We start from the raw sequence: 22151 nt of genomic DNA, 5'->3' as shown, positions 1-22151 counted from the left end.
AAATGGTTTGCAGCAAAGGACATCACTTCCGAGAGTCACAATCAGGAGCGTCAGCGCCTTCCATTGCGCCTTGCTCACCATCCTGCTTGTGTGCCGGACGTTGTTTTGCAGTAGAGAGCCGCCCAGAGCGCTAGCCTCGGGCCTATTAATTTCTTCTCTCAATATTTTTGTCTGGGCCGACGCCGAAAATAAACAGAGAAAGTTTCTGCCGCGTTGCAATAAATTGCCGCTCCTGACCAAATATGAGCCTTGATAAATAGCAGTGACCTGACAGCACCTCAGCGCAGACATTTTTCGCTTCGCATATTTATGCGAACAGCAACATATGTTTAAGTGAGAGGGGAAGCTTGACGTGAGAGGTCAGCTGTAGCAGATTTGAGAACACGGTGAGAAAACAGTCGCTGGCCTGCAGGCGTTCTCGATGAACAAAATAAAAAAAGGTTGATTTTCGTAGTTAATAATAATAATTGGTTTTTTGGGGAAAGGAAATGGCGCAGTATCTGTCTCATACATCGTTGGACACCTGAACCGCGCCGTAAGGGAAGGGATAAGGAGGGAGTGAAAGAAGAAAAGAAGAGAGAGGTGCCGTAGTGGAGGGCTCCGGAATAATTTCCACCAACTGGGGATCTTTGACGTGCACTGACATCGCACAGCACACGGGCGCCTTAGCGTTTTTCCTCCATAAAAACGCAGCCGCCGCGGTCGGGTTCGAACCCGGGAACTCCGGATCAGTAGTCGAGCGCCCTAACCACTGAGCCACCGCGGCGGGGCTTGCGTAGTTGGGCGAAATGCGAATTATGTGCACTAGTAGTTCGGTTTTCACTTCGGCTCCGGTGTTCAGATCCAGATCCAGTGTTCTTGGATGGCATTTAATTGTTCGGGTAGCGATAATGGGTTAATGTCTATATATGCGGATTTCGTCAATCTACATTCACAGATCTTTGGGAGTCCTCATGCCACTCCTGGCGCAGTGGTGCCGCGGTCAAGCGATGTACCACTGCCCTTCTATGGAATGTGCTGCCATCGGTGGGAGGTGGAAGTCACAAAGCGGGCTTCAGGCAAACAGACACATAAACAGACAAACACACAACGGTTAGATGCGGGCAATGGCCACTATGAGTGTTAGCGCACTAAAAACAAAGCTCACGAGTCAGCATTCCTCTATTAACCCTGTGATGTCCTTCTTATCACATGTGATGAGGAGCGTGGAAACGTGAATAATTTTTATTTTCTGCTCGCGGTACAATATGAATTGGTAACATACTTGAAGAAACGGCATTTTGCAACACATTTTTAAAGCAAGGTCAGAGCGTCGGCTGCCGGAAATGCGCAAGCCCTCACGAAAGATAAATTCGTGCAGAATCTAACCTCAATGGCTAAACAGCATACAATTTTAGTGGTCGTAATTCTGCACTGGCGGATGATAAACATCTAAGTTTGCTCCTGATTTACTGTATCTGCTTGCGCACACATCGGGGCCAGTTTTATCGACCTTGGACATTTAAAATTCAACAAACTAGATCGTTTATTATGCCGCTATCACCTTTGTCTCGGTAAATCTACTAGTTTTTTTTTTACATTTCTACAATGAAGTTAGCAAATGTGACGGAATCTTGGGACATTATAACCGTTATCCGGCATTTTCAGGGATTAACCTGCTGCAAGGCGCAATCAGATAGTCATTTAAGCACTTCCTGGCTCCAGGTTTCAACGAACGCGCCTTTCTTTCATGACCTTGGTTCGGACTACGGATTTATCTTTTGTAACGCGACAGCGTTAAGGAGCTCGTGTCGCAGAAAAGCCGGTGCCGTCGGCGTCTTTGGCCGTGAGCGAAAAATGGTGCATTTCGGTGGACACCTGAACCGCGCCGTAAGGGAAGGGATTTTAACGCGACAGCGCAAGGATTGATTGATTGGTTGATGGATTGATTGATCGATTTATCAATTGATTGGTCATTGATTGATTGATCGATCGATTTTTTCCCAGTGGCCTGCCTTTGTCTCCTTACTAACGCGATAGCGCTAAAGGCACCATTCCCCGGAAAATTCGGCGTTGGCGTTGTGAGTGAAAAGTCACGAGCATGGCTCTGGCAGACGATCTCCAGAGAGCAACTATAGGAGGCAGGTGGGGCCCCTGGTCACATGACCTTGTGGAATCACCGCAACCTGCCCATCGGATAGTGAGCAAACCTCCAACCGTGGCAGGTGTCAGTTAAATCAATGATTAGTCACAGCAACCTGTGCCGCACAAGGCCCACCGCTGGGAGCACCTGCCATCGTAGGGCAGCGGCGCATCGCTTAACCGCTGCACCACTGCGCCTGGAGGGGTGTATGAGGACTCCCCAAGGGTCTATGAATGTAAAGAATGGACGTCTGCATATATGGCAATGAACCCATTACGCGCCATCGCGTCGCACCCTTAAGGCGGAGCTGAAGTGTCCCCTCCAATTTTTCTTTTTGCTGATTTCGCCCATCATCTGTGCCTTCTTTTTTTGCCCACCCCAGCTTCTTTTAATGTGATAGCGTTACAAGGACCACGAAGGCGAAAATTGTCCGACGTCAGTGTATGTGTGAAACCTGCAACGGCTGCGTTTTTATGGAGGAAAAACGCTAAGGCGCCCGTGTGCTGTGCGATGTCAGTGCACGTTAAAGATCCCCAGGTGGTCGAAATTATTCCGGAGCCCTCCACTACGGCACCTCTCTCTTCCTTTCTTCTTTCACTCCCTCCTTTAGCCCTTCCCTTACGGCGCGGTTCAGGTGTCCAACGATATATGAGACAGATACTGCGCCATTTCATTTCCCCAAAAACCAATTATTATTATTATTAACTGTGGCAGGTGCGGTTGAGGGTGATTTCCTTCTCTCCACATGCCTCCAGCCAACCACCCACCTCTCCGCCCTCTCCAGTTTTAGGGGAGAGGGGGAGACACCGGACTAATAAGGACTTAGCAGAAACGAAAATGACTAAGAATGACCCAGCAAAAATGGATAAAAGTACTGATTACGAATAGAAATGGAATAAGAACAGAATCAGAAATGGAATAAAATGAGGATTGGACTTTATTTTCTCCGCATCAAGCCAATTATACACTCTTATCTTTTTTTTTACTTATGGCTCAGCACGCGTTCGTCACCGCTCTGCTGTGGACGCTTGACCTCCACCCTCCACATTTCCGCAGCTTGCGAGTCCTCGTTCCACGCGGCCTCCAAAGCGATGTCATTGTATTGCTATAGGGATGACAAGAAGCCAGGTGCGCAGCAGCCATCACGTAGTTAGCGCTGCTGGCGCAGAACACGGTTAACAGAAAGATATGGAAAAGGCCTTTGTGCTGCAGTAGGCGTAAATGAGCGCATGATGATGACTGCGACTACGAAGAGGACACAACGTTCGGCCATGCCGTTGACGAAGATTTTGTGCGCTTCGATTTGTATACGAAGTGCTTTTCTCCGGACCTGCCGCGGTGGCTCAGTGGTTAGGGCGCTCGGCTACTGATCCGGAGTAGCCGGGCTCGAACCCGACCGCGGCGGCAACGGCGGCGAACCGCAAAAGCGCCCGTGTGCTGTGCGATGACAGCGCACGCTAAAGATCCCCAGGTGGTCAGAATTATTCCGGAGTCCTCCACTACGGCACCTCTCTCTTCCTTTCTTCTTTGACTCTGCACGTTAAAGATCCCCAGGTGGTCGAAATGATTCCGGAGCCCTCCACTACGGTACCTGTTCCTTTCTTCTTTCACTTCCACCTTTATCCCATCCCTTACGGCGCGGTTCAGGTGTCCAACGATATATGAGACAGATACTGCGCCATTTCCTTTCCCCTAAAACCAGTTATTATAATTTTTTCTAGCGATAGCTACATTACGGTAGCACTTCGAGCCTTCAGCGTGGCGACGCGCCACCATGTGAAGCTGCTCCGCACCACGTGACAGCGTGGCGGCGCAGCCACAGCGCGCCGCCACGCTGTCACGTGGTTGGTCACGTGGTGCGGAGCAGGGTGGCTGCGCCGCCACGTTCTCACGTGGTTGGTCACGTGGTGCGGAGCAGCTGCCGGCGGCGCGGCGCCGTGGCTGATCACGTGTTTCGTCACGTGGTTGGTCACGTGAACAAGTTCCACTCGGCCAGCTGTAGCTATCGCGCCACTGCAGGTTTGACCAGAGCTAAACCACCGCCATTTTTTTTTCTCCAGATTAAGGTCTTCTGAAGGAACTCTTCCTTTAACTATACAGCGGATGCGACACAGTCAGTGCTGCTTATTTTCACATAATGCAGCCCCAAAGGGGCTATAGCAGGAGTGAAGGAACAGAAAATAACGCACATATTAATTGAATACAGCGAAGCAAGAAAGTGATAGTAAAATATGTGCATAGCACTAGCGAAATGGAACAAAACCACCGTGCCAACTATTTGCAAGGACACAGAAAAATTCGTTTAAGTGGAAGGGCACGAGCAGTGCCTTACAGTGAGTTTCAATAATCAATATGAGGAAAAAACTATTTGAAAGCATTACGAGAAATTCGGGACTGCGCCCGGCCAGTTCGCTGAGCCTAGCGGCCTATAGAGGTTCAGTGCCTGCCACTCGGTCAATTTCGTTTTTTTTTCTGGTATAAACGCGCAGCTCAACGAAAGAGACGAGAAAACAAAACGAGGTACACAGCACAAGCGCTGCTTTGTCGTCTCTTTCCTAGTGTAGTGTACTAAACTCTAGTTTTCTAGTGTACTAGAAGCGCTCGTCCCGAATTCCTTGTAATGGTTTTGTATTTGGTTCGATGTTAGGCTCGTGATGTCTTCTCGTTAATGACTGTTTAGCAAAAGCTTTGCTTATACAGTTGAACCTCGTTATCACGAAGTTGAAAGGGCCCGGTGATTTCTACTCCTGCAGGAGCGCTTTGGTCGCCATTTTTAATGCAGAAGCGAAGCAAGCCAGCGTCGATAGTGCCTTCTTCTGCCCGGCGGAAAGCGGAAAGTCATAGTTTATAAGTTATAATTCATAAAATGCATGCATACAGTTGTAAGGAATATTAGAGGGAAAAAAAAGTTTGCAGTTTTTTCTATTGGTTATTGCCTAATTATGCGTGACAAGCAGCCTATATTTTTTTTTCGGTTTTCTAACTAGTTTTCCTTTTTGGCGCATAATATCGGAAAAACAGTCTGAAATTTACTGGTGAAAAAAAACAGACTATTCGCAATGTTGAGCAAGAAGTTTGTTCTCCCTCGTATTTCTCATGACCGTAAGCTTACATTTTGTCTTCGTTGTGTCAGGTCTCACGAAGCCCCCTTTCTGCTTCCTCGCCTACCTTTATGCATCTGTGTGGCCGCACAAGTGCACCTATACAAAGGTCAGACTACACCTGCTCTGCACCTGCGCTCACGCTCTGGGCAAGTACAGCTGTACGTACGCTGAATGTCGTCAAATGGGCCAATGTCCTTAATAAGGGTAGCTCAGTAATACGCGGACTACACTGGAAGGCCGCATCAAAGTATAGCTCACCTGGGCAACAGAGGCAGCCATTTATTTGCATAGAGCCTCAAAGAATGCACTCATGCCTCTATGTGAACTCCGTTAAGAGAAGCACAACCGAAAGGCACGTGCTGCTAAAACACCTTCGCACAACAGGCTTGCGCTGCAGTGTTTAACGCATTCGTATCATTGAGCACGCATTCGTCACGTTGAAGGCATTGTAACGAGTTGTACGCTGGTCGGATGTTTTAGGGGAAACCCCCAAGGTGGAATAGATTTGTAATAAGGGAGTAATTACTCTTTGGCATCCACCCATGCGCAGCCATACGGCTACAAAGAAAAGCTATACAGCTTTCTCATAAACGTCGTAGTCAAAGAAAAATTCGTCCTGGTCCGGGGGTTCGAACCCCCGGACCACCGCTTCACCAGAGCAGTCGCTCTGCCAACTGAGCTAACCGGGACGGCAGGCTTATGGTAGGGCGAGAGCGAATTGATCAATAACTCGAAGTGGGAACAGTGTTGGTCAAATGTTTTAGGGGAATCCCCTATGGTGGAGTAGATTTGTAATAAGGGAGTAATTACTCTTTGGCATCCACCCAAACGCAGGCCAAAAGTATGGAGGCAAAAGTGCTGCACAAAAGTATGGGGACGGCTGAGTGTTATGAAGATCGGGGCAAGATCGCATGCTAAGAAATCGCATTTTAGTGTGGAACATTGCGTACCGTTATCCTTCAAATACTGTCCGAGTGGCACGTGTGTTCATCTTTTCCGCTTAATTTTCTATGACGTGATCGAAGAACCCGGGCCTACATACGCCGTTATACTGTAAGCGAGAAGAAATTTTCTTTCATCTCAATATTTTGCGTTCTTGTTCCGAACTGTAGTGGAATAGCTTGCTCGCCTCCAACATTTGCGATTTTCGACCATGTGAAGCGGGAAGGGGAACGTTATGCTAAATACTTGGCGTTGCTTTACGTGGTCGCACGCACACACCCTCTACTCCCTCCTTCCCAGCAACATACGCACAAGCCAGCACACGTGCAAGTCTGCTACCTTGGCCTCTGATTCGACCCTGTGCCCTTCCCTTTCAAAATTGGTCTGTAGACTGTCTGTAGACCTCTTATAGACTTTATTGCCTTCCAGTAGGTATTTCCTTTTGTCTATTCATAGTCTATAGACTGTCTATCGACAAAAGTCTACTAAAAGTATATGGCCATAAGTGTCTATAAATTGTCTACAGACTGTCTATGGGGTCTGTATTGCCTATAGATTGGTCATAGAATTTGTCTGTAAAAAGTCTATAGACGTTATAGACAAAACTGTATGAACAGCCTACAGACTTTCTAGAGGAATTCTTGTACGGTTAACGCTGAGCATAATCACCCTACACAGAGCACAGACTCACGCGCGAAGAAGGACGATCACGACCCGGCTCTCCTGTTATTGCGCGTGGCTTTTCCGCCGTTTGGAGCCCTGTACAAGCACCCTGCGTGGCACACGCAGGCGAACAGACGGCAACCCGTGTCGCCCGGGGCGGCAAGGCCGTTCTGCGGCGCGCTGTAATGGCCAACTGCCAATTGTGCAATGATGGTGAAGTAGCTAACGTTATACTTCTTTTCTGAACAGATAAGCGACACTTGCTATGTCCAGTGCACGGCGCCTATTTTTTTGAGGTGTAGGTGGCCCTAATGACACGTTCCATATGAGCCGCTAATATAGAATTATGGAAATATGAAGTCCGTGTAATATGAAAAAGCGTATGGAAATCTATATGCTCTTCACAACATTTCTGTATGGTGGCCATAAACTTTTGATATGATTTCTATATAGTATGCATGACGTCTTGTGAAGTCCGAAAGCTCCCATATGCGCTTTCTATATAATCCACATCGACTCCGTATCGACTCCATTTACTCCGTATGACTTCATATATATAGCCGCCGCGGTGGCTGAGTGGTTATGGCGCTCGGCTGCTGGCCCGAAAGACGCGGGTTCGATCCCGGCCGCGGTGGTCGAATTTCGATGGAGGCGAAATTCTAGAGGCACGTGTGCTGTGCGATGTCAGTGCACGTTAAAGAACCCCAGGTGGTCGAAATTTCCGGAGCCCTTCACTACGGCGTCCCTCATAGCCTTAGTCGCTTTGGGACGTTAAACCCCGATAAACTAAACTGACTCCATATAATTCATATAGAAACATGGAAAAATGACATTCGTCATATGGAAAAATTCAGTACGGGAGCCCTTTCCAAGTGCAGGTCATGGAGTCGTGCCTTGATAGCTCTTGTTACGAGGGGCTGGACAGCTTCCAGCAAGTATATTACTATACGTCGCGTCATCCACGCAAAATTATTCCGGCTGGGTGAAGAGCCGTCGCCTCGGAGGCCAGAGATGTCCTTTCTTCCTTGTTCTCATCCAAAAGCGAGGGCAGCCCAGCGAGTGTACGTAGCGAGGTCGTCGATGGCTTGCATGGAGGTATTCAGGGTGGCTGCTCGAGCGACGCAGAACTGCAGCACACACGAAAGAAGGATGAAAAAAAAAACCAAATACAGGAAAAGAACTGTTAGTGATGATAATTTTAATGGTGCAAGGGCAGCCGTGATCAAAGAGCGCCACGACACAAGGGGCTCTGGTCTGCACAATATGGGTTTCGTTTATTGTTTATTAAGGTTTAACGTCCCAAAGCGGCTCGGGCTATGAGGGACGCCGTAGTGAAGGGCTCCGGATAATTTCGACCATCTGGGGTTCTTTAACGTGCACTGACATCGCATGGTACACGGGCCTCAAGGATTTATTTTGTTGTGGTCCCGGGTTCGAACCCCGGACTCCAGGACGAATTTTTCTTTAATTCCGAAGTTTCTGGGAAAGCTGTATGGCTTTCCTTTGTAGCCGTATGGCTGCGCTTAGGTCGATTCCAATGAGTAATTACTCCCTTATTACAGATGTCCACCTTGGGGGATTACCCTAAACATTTGACCCACAGGTGATTTCAATGTTAAACGCATTCTTTTTAATGGACTCAGTATCGGTACTTTACGGAAAAAGGTTATAATTTGCGAGTGCTAACTTTCAGCTATGATTTATTCTGAGAAAATCTCTACATGATGTCTATCCACGGATTTTATCGATTAAGGATAACACGTCACGCGAAAACTTCATGCTCAATCAGCATCAAATTTTAAGTAGCAAAATTATTACCTCCAAATTATATAGACGTCCCTCAAGCGCTAACTAGAAGCACCTATTTATTAGCGCTTTCATTCAATGCTCGTTATTTCGATCCAAGACAAACGTTTTTCGCCAATATTTACGTCAAGACTTCAAGAAAGCCGATTCGTTAGATTTCCAACGCAAAAATACCAGCGGCAAATTTTTTACAGGCGCAAAATTTTGTACATAGTGCAGCAGTGGCCGAGAATCTTAATATCGAAATAACAGAATTCGTCAAACACTGCGGGATCGTAGAATCACCTTCGGCTCCGTCGCTGCACACTGCAGAAATTCATTAAAAAAGTTACATTACTACGGGCGACAAAATCTACCTGCATGAAAATGGCAGGGGACTTGTTTATAGTACCAAGCCCATTCTTTTAAGAAGTACATTTACTGAGTTCATTAGTTCGCCTACAAAACAGCTCTGTTTGTGACATGAGGGATGTTAATTTAGCATGAAACAGTGAAATCGCTGGTAGGTGCAACTCACTTTTAGAAGAAGCTACAAGTTCGCTTTGCCTGCAATTGTGTACACGGTACCTTAAAGGGTTAAAAACGGCTCCTTGCGGGATGTGTAACGTGCAGAACAGCGCGGCACTGCATCATCGCTGGAAACTAGGGCCTTTATGTTATTTTTTCTTATCTTTTGGTTTAACTAACCTCGAAACAACACAAGAAATATTCCCCAATGCAACAACAAAAACATCACGAGGACCAAGAAAAATGAAAGGAAGACAATGTCATTGCAGAAAGCGGTGAAGCGTTCGCTGTTGTATAGTTTGGCTATGCTCAAACCAGTTCGCTTGGACAGCTCAACACGAGCACGTACAGTTGGGGACAAAAGTCTCTGAACCGCATGCTCCGTAAACGAAGCCGATAGCTCCATTATTAGCCGCCAGGTGGAGCTGAAAGAGCAGGATTTTAACTTTAACCTCCACAAGTGTGGTCTCCAGCCGGTGGCTTATAATAGAGCTATCGCCTTCATTTACGGAGGATGCGGTCCAGAAACTTTTGTCCCCAACTGTACAACGGAAAATGACAATTTCGACGGCTGTGTCATTTTGATTTTCGAAATAAGAAAAAAATATCACAGTACTCGCTTTCTCTACGCCGATTTCTGCTAACGCTCCAACAGTCGTCCGCCGCTATGGACGAGGGTGGCACTGGTGACCACTCTCAAGATAAGCTTACGCGTAACACAAATAGCCCCGAAAGTAGAAGGTTGAACAGACGCCACCGTAGCTCAGTTGGGAGAGACCGGACGCGAAGTTCGGAGGTCGTCGGTTCGGATCCCACCAATGGCATGTAATTGCTCTGTCGTCTACTTTCTAATCTCTTATCTCTAATTCATAAAATGATTACGCCATAAATTTCTCACTGATTGACGCTACAAATGAAAATATAGAAGCATTCCCCTCTGCTTTCGTTGGTTTCAGTGACTGTTAGCTTTCTTAATATGTACGTCTTAACGGGACCCTAATTTTCCCAACCTTATCTGCTCATTTCACTTTAAGGTTATTCCATTTGACCCCCGATTTCGGAACCCTATTGGTTCTTTGGATGCGGTCTGCAGATATGATTTGAATTGATTTTAACAAGCACAATAAGTGAATTAAGTGCTTTAAGATCGGGAGGTTTGTGTGACATACCCAAAAATTCTGGGCAAAAGCATTTTTGAGCGGGAAAGAGCTTATGTACGCAATTTTTTTTATACATTGTAAGATTTCATTGTAACAATCAATATATCCGCAGATCTCCCGTCGGCAAGCTTGAATTTTTTTGCTGTTAACGTTTTTTTGCTATCGTCAAAAGCGTTCTTCATTGGTGTTCTATGGCAGCTTTAACTTCTCCATGCAAGGAATGTAAAAACTTTAAAACAAAGAAATTGCTACGCATCGACAGAATGGGTCATTGCCTTCAATATTTCCATGAGTACCTTACAATTTTCCAATACTCAAAATTTTTGTCCAAAAATGTTGAACATGTTCATTTCGGTGGCTTCTTGCTGCTATTGTTTCGAGAAGAGAGGCACGAAATTCAATAACTGTCGCGAGCGGCTCATCTCTATGCAATAAAATAAAAGCCGCGCAAGCGAAGGGAGTCCACTAAAAACTGTGCTTATTTATCGAGCTTAGTTATTGCTTCATTAAGTTGACTTCGGTGTGAAAACAATAGCACACCCGTGTGCGCACACACATCTGCAAGGTTGAGAAGCTTTTGTTACAACGGCCGTTATGTCGTTATGAACCTAGTATGGCGCAACGCGCAACATAGTGACGTATCCGCGTGGCCACCTTCGTCTAAGAATGCCAAGCATGACTTGGCAACTACTGCCCATAGATGTCCAGACATGTCAGGCGTGTGATTGTGAATACCTTATTCGACAGAAGGACAACATAGATAACAGCAGAGATTCTGGGCTCAGTTTACCAAAATATCTTACTAGGAGCAATGTTAAGCAATGAGTTTTACCATTCCGTCAACCATCTTTTTTCTGGCTTCATCAGATATGTTGAGATGCGTGTAGAACAATCCAGTCTGTATCGAAAAAAAAATCCTTTTAGTCATGCAATGTTTCTGCTCCAACTTTTTAAAGGGATCCCACTAGAGCGAAATCCCCAGTTTTCATCTTTTTTTTTTTTGTTGAAAGATGCAGACCTTCAGCTACCACAGCAGCGCACTATACAGCGCTAGACCGTCTAGAGTAGCTGAATAAATTTTGACTTTGAGGCTTAGTTTAGCCTTCAGAAAGCAAGAAGATGCTGCTTTTCAATCATCTAAACTTCACACGAGATCGCGCAAACCCGCTAGGCCTCGTTGTTTCGTACAAGAAAATTATATCACGTTGCTGAAGGTTTTGACAGCTGCCACCTTTTGAGTCAGTTCGTTTTTATAAACCATTCACTAAAACCAGCATACATTCAGCTCTTCTCAGTATAGAAATATAGTCGTCGGGAGCACTCACTGGAAGCCCTACGGATGATTCGTTTCAGTGCCTGGTATTTGAGATATGCGGTATGCTGTATCAGCGGACACCTGAACCGCGCCGTAAGGGTAGGGATAAAAGAGGGATTGAAAGAAGAAAGGAAGAAGGAGGGGCCGTAGTAGAGGGCTCCGGAAATATTTAGACCACCTGGGGATCTCTAACGTGCACTGACATCGCACACCATACGGGCGCCTTAGCGTTGTGCCTCCATAAAAACGCAGCCGCCACAGTCAGTCGAGCCCGGCTACTCCGGATCAGTAGCCGAGCGCTCCAACCACTGAGCCACCGCGGCGGTTATGCTGTAAGATTACCGTTTCGAATTGTAATGCAAAGAAAGAAATTTTAGCTCGTAAACATAACTGTCGCTGTCAACGAGCTGCTTCCATATGTTGGAGAAGATAATGCTGCTGTCGAAGACAGATCAGTCACCAAGAACACCGCGTTTTACTATTGTACATACTTTCGGTTTTAGATGAATTGCTTTAGGCTTCAGCAAAAGCCAAAACGTGGTAGCCGTTTCATGGTGTCTTGCTGGAGACCACGGCGGTTTTGATGAAGAAACGACGCTCAGAGCACATTCGTGCAAGGGAAATAGGTAGAGCGCAGGTATACGTTGAATATACGCGACAGATTTAAAAATCCTGTGCTTCTGGCTCCAGCAGACCCGCCGCGGTGGCTCAGTGGTTAGGGTGCTCGACTACTGATCCGGAGTTCCCGGGTTCGAACCCGACCGCGGCGGCTGCGTTTTTATGGAGGAAAAACGCTAAGGCGCCCGTGTGCTGTGCGATGTCAGTGCACGTTAAAGATCCCCAGGTGGTCGAAATTATTCCGGAGCCCTCCACTACGGCACCTAATTCTTCCTTTCTTCTTTCAGTCGCTCCTTTATCTCTTCCCTTGCGACGCGGTTCAGGTGTCCAACGATATATGAGACAGATACTGCGCCATTTCCTTTCCCCCCCAAAAAACCAATTATTATTATTATTACTCCAGCAGATTGTTCGCGGAAAAAATTAAAACTCCTTCATCACTTTGGCCGCTCGCCTACTACGAAGTACTATGCTTTATCGATGCAAGCGCTCTCATGCTCTGAATGCCAAATAACAAAAACTGTTGTCATTATCGCAGTTCTTGGTACTTTATGCACAATGCAATAAAAAACCAAGGTAGTTCACTCTGCTTTTAATTTGTTTGTTGTGCCACTTGTTTCAAAATTTTAGATCAACAATCTAACATGGAAACTGGCGTCGGCTGCTCGGTGCTAGATGAGTACTAAAAATTTTGCGCTTACCCGATCCATGGCTGCACCAAATCCACAGGCTAAAAGCTGCAAAGAAATTGACAAAAAAATTGAAAAGTGTGCTTTCGGAACAGTGTACCCTACTCCCAGCCTAAAAGTGTCGAATACGAATAGGTCAGTCCTGGCCAAAGCTGCAACAACGTGATTCGTGTGGATCGTTTGGTATAACGAGGTTGCGACCTATGTGCCTATACGCAGCATTGACATTCTACAAATTTCATGAATTTGGAGCAGCACCCGCTGAGCGAGCTAAGATGTTTGTCATTCTTGATCACTCCCGACCCACGGATCAGTCAGAATAGACTTTTATCTTTATAGCCTTGGTAAATGTTACGCCGGCATAGATAATGTGATATAGTCAAATAAATAATAGTTCAGTGCTTTCAATACCCGTGGACTTCGATTGGCTGTGCAGTTTTAAACTGAGCGAATGAACTCTGCACTGCTCCCTCAGTGTCTACGCCATGGTTGAACAAGTGTCTTATGATTGAATGTCACCCGTACCTGCCGCGGAGTCTGCTGTGGTATGGAATCTCGGCACGAGTTGTAGTAATGGCAGATGATGGCCACAACCTGCGGGAAAGGATCGATCGACCAATCAATCAATCAATCAATCAATCAAACAATCAATCAATCAATCAATCAATCAATCAATCAATCAATCAATCAATCAATCAATCAATCAATCAATCAATCAATCAATCAACATGCCGCACCTACTGCGTTTAAAATCCCCCTGATATCACAGTACTAGACAATGAGGCATTATAGCATCAGTAATACACCAAGCATTTTGAAGTGTTCTGGAAGCAGCATGAGCTCCAATTGATAGAACACAGAGAAAGGAGGAAAAATATAACTTCAGCATTGCCACAGTGGGTAGGTGTAAGCACCAGCGAAGCTGATGCAACCTCTTCATCTGGTGTGCTACCCACAAAATGGAGACTGGTGACAGGTGGTAAAACTGAAACCATCACAAGAGCACACCAAGCGTGAAAGACAAGAGCATGTGTTAGAATGGGCAAGAAATAGAAAGAAAAATAAAAGTGCCGCCCGCGGAAAGGCAAGGACAATAGGAGCATGCAGGAGGTGCGGGATTCAATGCCCAGTGCCGCCGGATAGCCACCGCTAATGCAATAGGTACAAGCTTGCTCCTGGCCTGGTGCTCGGCTTCTCGGGGCTGAAATGCTTGGAAAGTGAGCCTTTGACACCACCTTATGTTTAGACATATACCTTGTGCCATGGCGCTCTTTGGCCAAAGCTTCCTCTTCGTCATTAAAATTCAACACCATCATCATCAAGTACAAGAAGAGTCCAAACGAAAAATATAACAACATTTAGTCGTTAAGCTGTTCAGTTTGCTGTTGAAGCCAAACAGTAAGGTATGTAGAAGGGATGTACAATACATGTCTCGAGGTCTTTGCGCAAGATAAGTCACCAGGGGCAGTAAGATGGGAATAAGATAGAATTTTTTTTTTTTTGCTGAAAGAGGCAGGCGAGTGGGATGAGGGTTGGACTCAGTGGGTTAACGTCCATATATGCAGAATTCGTCATTATTTACTTAACATTCATATATGGCGGCGAGTCCCTCATACCACTACCAGTGCAGTGGCGTAGCGGCTAAGAGATGCGCCATCGGGTAGTAACTCGGGTTGCAGGGCAACGGCACAAAATAGTAAGTAAAGTACGTCAAGGTTCTTCGTCGGGGCTGGTGAGCGTATGAGTGCTTTTTGACTAAAAAATCAGCCACAGCCGCGATGCTACACGCATCCTTTTCAGAAGGGAGTCAGCTGCCTTCCTACCACATCCTAGCAAAGCCAGCGGGCGAACAGGGACCAACCGGGTGGCGATTACCGTTGGGAACTGTTTTGGAGGGAACAGCTTGGCCGAAGCTTCAAGGTGTTTCTTGCATAGCTGCATGAGCCGCCCGAAAGTCGCCTTGGCTTCCATCAGTCTTCTTCTGTTAGCTGCACAGTGCCAGGAAGGAAGATAAGTTATACCATATTCGCTGAGCCGCCGCCGCGGTGGCTGAGTGGTTATGGCGCTCGGCTGCTGGCCCGAAAGACGTGGGTTCGATCCCGGCCGCGGCGGCCGAATTTCGGTGGAGGCGAAATTCTAGAGGCCCGTGTACTGTGCGATGTCAGTGCACGTTAAAGAACCCCAGGTGGACGAAATTTCCGGAGCTCTTCACTACGGCGTCTCTCATAGCCTGAGTCGCTTTGGGATGTTAAACCCCCATAAACCATAAACCAAACCATATTCGCTGAGCCGACACGGCAGTAACAGCGGGAGAACGACGACAGCTAAGATGAAACAAAGCACCTGTTTGCGTAACTCGTTAAAAGCCAGAGATTGTCTCTGCCCTACCTTGCCTTGATAACGATGTCCGATCAATATGGGTGCTTCTTATTGCGAGGTGAAGTTGCTGGATTACAGTTGTCTGTTTATTCACTTTTAGTGTAAAAATCTCGAACGCATCTCTCAGCTCCAGTGCTTTGTTTTTTTATTTATTTACATCGCGAAAGCTTGGAAAGAAGCACATAAGTTGGAGGAAGCCAAGGATCGACTTCTACATAGTATTCGCCGGTAGCTATCAGCAAGTGCCTGGAAGTACAAGGTGCCTGCTTCCGAGGTCTTATTCCGCAACGATTCTTCACCACAAGTCATTGTTCTGCCTGTTTACCAATTATCGCAGCCACTTTTCAAGTTAAGGCTGGTAGCCAGGCATCAATAGATGTTGCCGGCTGTGATAAAAGAGGCGATGCCTGCGGATGGAAAAGAGGCAGCAGGAAAAAGCATTGAAAGAATCACTAAAAAATTGGAGGGGAAACTTAAGCTCCGTGCACCATAAGTGTTTGACGTGATAGAGTACTGAGTTAATTCCCATATATGCAGAAGGTAATTCTCTACTTTAGATTCATGGATCTCTGGGAGTCCTCATACCACTCCTGGCGCAGTGGTGCAGCGGTTAAGCGATGCGCCACTGCCCTGGAATAGCAGGTGGTGCTATTGGTGGGCTTTGTGCGGCCAAGGTTGCTCTTTCCGAGCGACCAATCATTAATTTAACTGCCACCTGTCATGGCGTGCAGTATGCTCACTATCTGGTGAGCAGGTTGTGATGACGCTGCAAGGTCACGTGACCTAGGTGGCCCGCTTGCCTCCTAGGTTGTTCTCTGGGCACCACCTGCCAGAGCCATGTCCGTGATTTGTCGCTCACAACGCCGACACCGGATTACGTGGACAACGGGGCCTTAAACGCTATCGCGTTAAGATGTGAAACCCATTGTTGCCCTTTTTCGATAGGTGACAGAGCGGAAGGGCTGTTTCTTGAAATGAAGCGAAACTCCCCGATTACCGCACCGAGATATGATCGGCTGTGCCGTCTCAAGGACGAAGTAAATATAAGATAGGAAGCGAATATATTTGCTATGTGTGCCTGAAAGACACGGATGAATTTCAATACTACAGGAAAGCGGGGACGCCGTGAGCGTTATCAGCAACCTTTGATTGAAATAAAAATCACGCTCATATATGCATAACTGTTCCCATGACTCTAACCGTCACACGACCCCTACAAACAGTTGCATCTCGCTTAAGAACCGAGCGGTTATCGTCCACTAACATCAAAAACGCATTCCTGTTCTTTCAAACGATTCTTTTTCTCTCTTTGCTACTGTTTGGGTCGTGTCGCGAGCTACCGGCAAGGCAGAATTGACAAGCGACAAGACGTATATAGCCATATGCTACAGTCGCGAGTGACAACGTTAGCCCAATGACGTCACCGGAGCGTCGACAACCGCAGCGCGCGACTGGTGCGGCGTCGTGCTTTGCAAACACACATGACCCTTTTGATGTCGGCGTGTTCGTAACCGCAGTGCCGAGCGTTTTTATCTGGCGCTCCGGCCGTTCGTCACTGGTGCTAATCACTGCACGATAAAGCCCGAAATGGTTGGTATAGACCTTTTCACTGTTCACAGCTTGGTTGAGCACTCGTGGGTGTTGGACTGTGCAGCGCATGCGCAGTAGATGCCTGTATGAAACCCGCCAATCAGAATTCTGCTGCCACAGTCCAGTGGTAATTAGGCTGCCCCCAAAAATGCAAACGTGAAAAGGTCTATAGGAATATTATGCTTAGGGTCCCAAAGTGACGCATGGGTTAGGTTATGAGGGACATCGTGCTAGACAGCTACGGATAAATTCCGATCACCTGGGGTTTCTTAAAGGGGCAGTGAGGACGAATAAAGGTTAGCCTGCATCGCTAGGGCACCCCGCTGTAATCGCAGAGACCACTTTTACAGAAAGCGGAGCTTTTATACAAGCTAGAGAAGTCCCGACTACGAAACACAGATGTCGCTATCATCGGCAGATTTCACAAGTAAACTGCATGCGTTGACATTTCGCCCAAAAAGTCGCGCAACAATGTAGCAAGGAGTGGGGTCCATTTGTGAGAGAAAAAGGTTAAGAAAAGAGAATCTCACGGATGTGGAAACCACTGCAGCCCGATGCTTCGCGGTGTAAAAACGCAGCCACCAAGAAGAGCAGAAGAACGAAGAACACTGCCGACGCATGACGCATGGTTGAGGGCGGAGTGAGTGACAGAGCCGAGTTTTTTGCAGAACTACGTTGGAAGAGTTCAGCTATCGGCAGCTGTGAAGTTCCACCCCACTTTAGCCTTGCGCACCGCACTGCTATACCTGCTCTGAGAGGTAACAGGACTGCTGTTCGCTAGACGCAGCGCCGGCTGCGCTCGTGTTCGTACTCGCAAAAAAGTAAGTTTTAATACTTCGAAGGACTGGAAGGAAGGCGACGTCCCAACTACCCTCCAAGCCACCTCATCAAGTATTTTTCTTTTTTCTTGGTGGAAATTAAGGGCATGGTAGCGGCAAGAATTGATCTGGCCTTCGCACCTGTCACTGGAGTAGATACACGTTTTTCAACCTTCATTGTTTGATACAAGAGAGCACCAACACTGCCTGGCCCCGAAAGGTCCGTGTTTACACAGCCCTCCGCGAAACGAGGCGACGGCAGCAAAAATTCGAAATAAGTAACCCTCGACCCTCTCATCAAGTCTAATTAAACGTGGGGCTGTAGATAAAGCTTGATTTGGAGAAAGAGAAAAAGATATGTTTTTAATGAGAAGGTGTTCTTTAACTGTGGCTAGAGATGAGACATACGCAAGATGGACGCATGAAAAACGTAACGTGTGCAATAGGCACAATTGCACACTCGCGTATAAGGTTTGTAGGTCGCGCAGGCGAAAATGTCTGTAGAGTACAGTACCTGCAGTGTCGTTGTTCTGCCCGGCCGCATGACGCTCTCCTCTTCCGTTTCCCAATTGGGGATAGAGACACTGGGAAGCCTATCAGTGACTCTAAATGGGTCAATAGCGTCGCGCCGCCTCTCGTTCACGGCGCCAAGATACCCTCGAACAGGCACTTCTACCAGCTTTTCAGAGTTCTGTGCATTTCCTATCGACCGGAGTATTTTCATCAATAGTGAAAAACTGTCTGCATTAGTGAAAAGTGGTAGCGTTTTAACGTAGCTAAACCGAGCAGAGTTACGAGAGCGTGTGTTTAGCCTGGTTGGCTCATGGTTTTGCTTTGCTGGGTCGTCGGCATGCCTGACGACAATATTAGACTCGGGTTAACTTTTGATCAAGGTTAAGCTGATCTGATCTGTTTGCGCCGCAGATGGAAGTTGATGAAGAAGACGACGTGCAATGTACAAAAAGTATGGTGGGGCAGCCAAAAAAGAATGTTAACCAATAGGCCCCTGCCTGTGCCACTACGTATAACAGACCAACGTGCAATGTACAGCGCGAGAGTGTGTTGCAGTTTAACACGAGGCGCGATCGCCTGCGGGAATAGCATAGTGCACAGCGAAGCTGATCTGTTCGCGCGGCCGCGGGTTCGAAACCCAGTCACGGCAATATTTATTTTATTTCTGCAGGGCCTGTTGCTATGCTAGGTTTGTTGAAGGTCACTCTCCCATTGGTTACAGCTTGCGCGACGGTTCTCCAAACTAACCCGAGCTTACCCGAGTTACTTCGAGGCTTCACACTAGATTCTGGGTTGGAACCGCGTTAAGTGGTACTTTGGCACTAAAAAAAACTTGAGGGAACACTTAAGCCCCGCTTTAAGTGTTTGACGCGATAGCGTTAATAGCTTAATGTCCATACATGAGGAATTGGTCATTGTCGACTTTTCATTCATAAATCCCTGGTAGTCCTCATACCACTCCAGACGCAGTGGTTCAGCGGTTAAGCGATGCGCCACTGCCCTGCGATGGCAGGTGTATCCACTGCTGGGACTTCTGCGACCCAGGTTGCTCTCCCCGAGCAACCTCTCGCGACCAGTTACTAATTTAAGTGCCACCTGGGCCGTTGCTCACAGTCCGGTGGGCAGGTTGTGATGGCGCCTCAAGATCACCTGACCTAGGTGTCAGACCTTCCACCCCGTGTTGTTTCTCTGGGGATATTTCGTGGATTTTTCGCTCGCGGTCAGTGACGCCGACGACGACGCCGGCTTTTCTGCGACAAGAGCACCTTAATAACGCTGTCGCATTAGAAGAGTAATGACTTGGCACAATTGGTAATGTTGCTTAGATTACATAAAAGAAAAAGCAGCAAAAAAGAAGAATACAATCTGCACAAAGCGACGAAGACAAAGGATGCGAATGATCTCCCCATGGGTGTATGCCATGTTTACTGATGTAAACAACAACAACGACGGCGACGACAACAACATATCCTGCTCAGACTGCTCGACTGCTCGAATAAAAATGGTTTAAACATTAGCTCTAAAAGGTCAAAAGCTATGCTGCTGTTCGGTTTATGGGGGTTTAACGTCCCAAAGCAACTCAGGCTATGAGAGACGCCGTAGTGAAGGGCTCCAGAAATTTGGACCACCTGGGGTTCTTTAACGTGCACTGACATCGCACAGTACACGGTTCTTTAGTATTTCGACTCCATCGAAATTCGACCTCCGCGGCCGGGATCGAACCCGCATCTTTCGGGCCAGCAGCCGAGCGCCGTAACCACTCAGCCGCCGCGGCGGCCTGAAAGCTATGCTGCTCGAACCAAAAATAAGCACGTAAGCTTGACTAAGAGGCTATCAAATTAAATGGAATGCTGCATCTCCTCCGCCGGATTTCTCTAAGACAGGTGGTGCCACGTCCACTACCACCCGACTCCTTACACGCTCTGTGCTCCAGCCAAGATTGATATACCAGCCCAGTTCCATCACTTGACACGCGCCGAGTGGGATCGCTTGAAATCAATCAATTGACCAGCAATGCGTGTTTTTTATGGGCCTCCCCCGTCCTAACCACATTCATGCCCTCCAGGCCGAGGCGTAATTAAAAACGCGTGATGAATTTATTCACCGGCGTCGCCAAACTCGGTGCATAAAATTCCGCACTATCCCTGAAGCCGCAGCTCTTGCAAAGTATGTGGAAGACAGCTCTGTGTCTCCCGTATTTGCCTGCCCTTCACGACCGCCTTGACTTTATCAGCAGGTTACGGACAATCGACCTATGACCCCATAAACAAACCATCCGTTAGCCACTCCTTATAAAAATGGTCTATAGGTAGCCTATAGACTTCTTGTAGACTCTATATCCTTCCTATAGATATTTCTTTTTGTATATTCATAGACTATAGACTGTCTATAGACAAAAGTCTACTAAAAGTGTATGGCCATAAATCTATGGTTTGTCTAAAGACTGTCTATAGGATTTGTATTGTCTATAGACTGTTCTCTAGGGTTCGTCTATAGAGAGTCTATACACTGCATAGACAGAACTCTATGGACAGTCGATAGACTGTGTAAAGAAGTTCTTGTAAGGGACCTGAGTGAACGAGTAGGCCTGCTGTTGTCCGAGTCAATTTCTTCTTCAAAATTTTCGTTTTTGCTCAGTCATTCTTCGTGCGGCGTCTCCCTCGTCTCCCATACAGGTGGAGACGGAAAAGGGGAGAGGGGAAATCTACCAAAACACCACCTAGCAGGCGGAGGCTTCACACAGACGCCGACGACGCCAGAGTGTTTTCGCTTTCATGGCCCTCCTAGTGCTTTCGCATTGAAAGTAGATGATTACCAGTGATCAGTTACAGAAAAAAGTAATTGAATTAGCCAGAACGCTGCCGTTTAAAAATTGATTAATTACAGAATTAAAAGGTAATGCAATTGATAACAATTAAGTAACCAATTACTTGTAAAGAGTTATGTGCAACTCTGGGCGTACGACGCTGCGTGACATCTTTGTTACTGACCAGTTTTCATAAAATTATTTACTCATATTTTGTTGTTCTCGCGTAAATCATGCTGGTAAGAATGCGGAGCGCGTATTGTATTGAGTCTCAGTATAAAATAAATAAAACAGTGGTTGCTATTTTGTAAGTAGCATACCACACTTTAATTTTAACAAGCCATAGCTCTTGCTATTCTGTTCGGAGAATATTGTTTTGTATCTGCGACGTCACTGCCGCCACAATGATTCCCTGACCTAGTCAAGCTGTGCAGACAATTTTTTTCCTAAGAGGCCATCAGCATTGTACAGAGGGTTGAAAATAAACTTGATTTGATTTGAACACCAAGTCATAAAAAGAAATTAGTCATTAGATTTTTTTTTTCAGGATATTTCTCCTAAAAAAGATTGCAAAATTGACAGGTTTATTCATGCAGCCCTCAATGATCTGATTGAGTACGATTACTAAATGCGAAATTACTGAAGCAATTCTCTTACTTGATTGCTGAACGCGCCGGAATGAAAACTCCATAAAAGAGGGTGGTGCAGCTTCTCTGGCTTCATTCATTATTATTCTGGCAAAACCACGTCTCAAAATGGCCGGTTCCTGCTGGTCATCTCGTCAACGAATTAATGTTTATTATGCATCCAAATTGTGCAAGGCTTCTGTAGTGTGTGTGGTATACTATGCCGCAAAACGTTTGTCTATGATTCGGATAGACAAATGAATATGGGGAGGTAGGTGGGCCACTAAGTTGGCTGGTACCGAGGAAAACATGCAGAATAACTAGGTCAGTACACAGAGGCCTTATTTTATTAAGACCTGTGACGTAGGTAGCAAATGATTAAGCCGATTAGCAGAGGATAAGCCGATTAGGCGATCCAGTTGACGATTACCGGATGACCAAGATCTGCCGCACGCCGTCGCTTGTGCATAATCTGTGTGCCGACTCCAGACAA

General features: G+C 46.7%; 1 protein-coding gene across 3 annotated transcripts in view; it reads right to left on the bottom strand.

Annotated features, from left to right (window-relative positions):
- The window catches only part of LOC144096980 (uncharacterized), a 64804-nt gene that overhangs the window by 17938 nt on the left and 24715 nt on the right, over positions 1-22151 (bottom strand). For 2 of the 3 annotated variants that reach the window (XM_077629786.1, XM_077629785.1), the window contains exons 2-5: positions 14802-14914; positions 13452-13520; positions 12939-12974; positions 11137-11202 (exon numbers count right to left, since the gene is read on the bottom strand). In XM_077629786.1, the coding sequence (XP_077485912.1) occupies positions 11137-11202; positions 12939-12974; positions 13452-13520; positions 14802-14897 (267 nt within the window). In that variant the 5' untranslated portion in view covers positions 14898-14914. Of the gene's footprint in view, positions 1-11136; positions 11203-12938; positions 12975-13451; positions 13521-14801; positions 14915-17425; positions 17644-22151 lie in introns of those variants that run through there. The other variant, XM_077629784.1, reaches the window with a different exon arrangement.

The sequence above is a fragment of the Amblyomma americanum genome, chromosome 7, assembly GCF_052857255.1.
Source record: "Amblyomma americanum isolate KBUSLIRL-KWMA chromosome 7, ASM5285725v1, whole genome shotgun sequence".
NCBI lineage: Eukaryota > Metazoa > Arthropoda > Arachnida > Ixodida > Ixodidae > Amblyomma > Amblyomma americanum.
The sequence above is the reverse complement of the archived record's forward strand: the minus strand, read 5'-3'. Positions and strand labels throughout refer to the sequence as shown.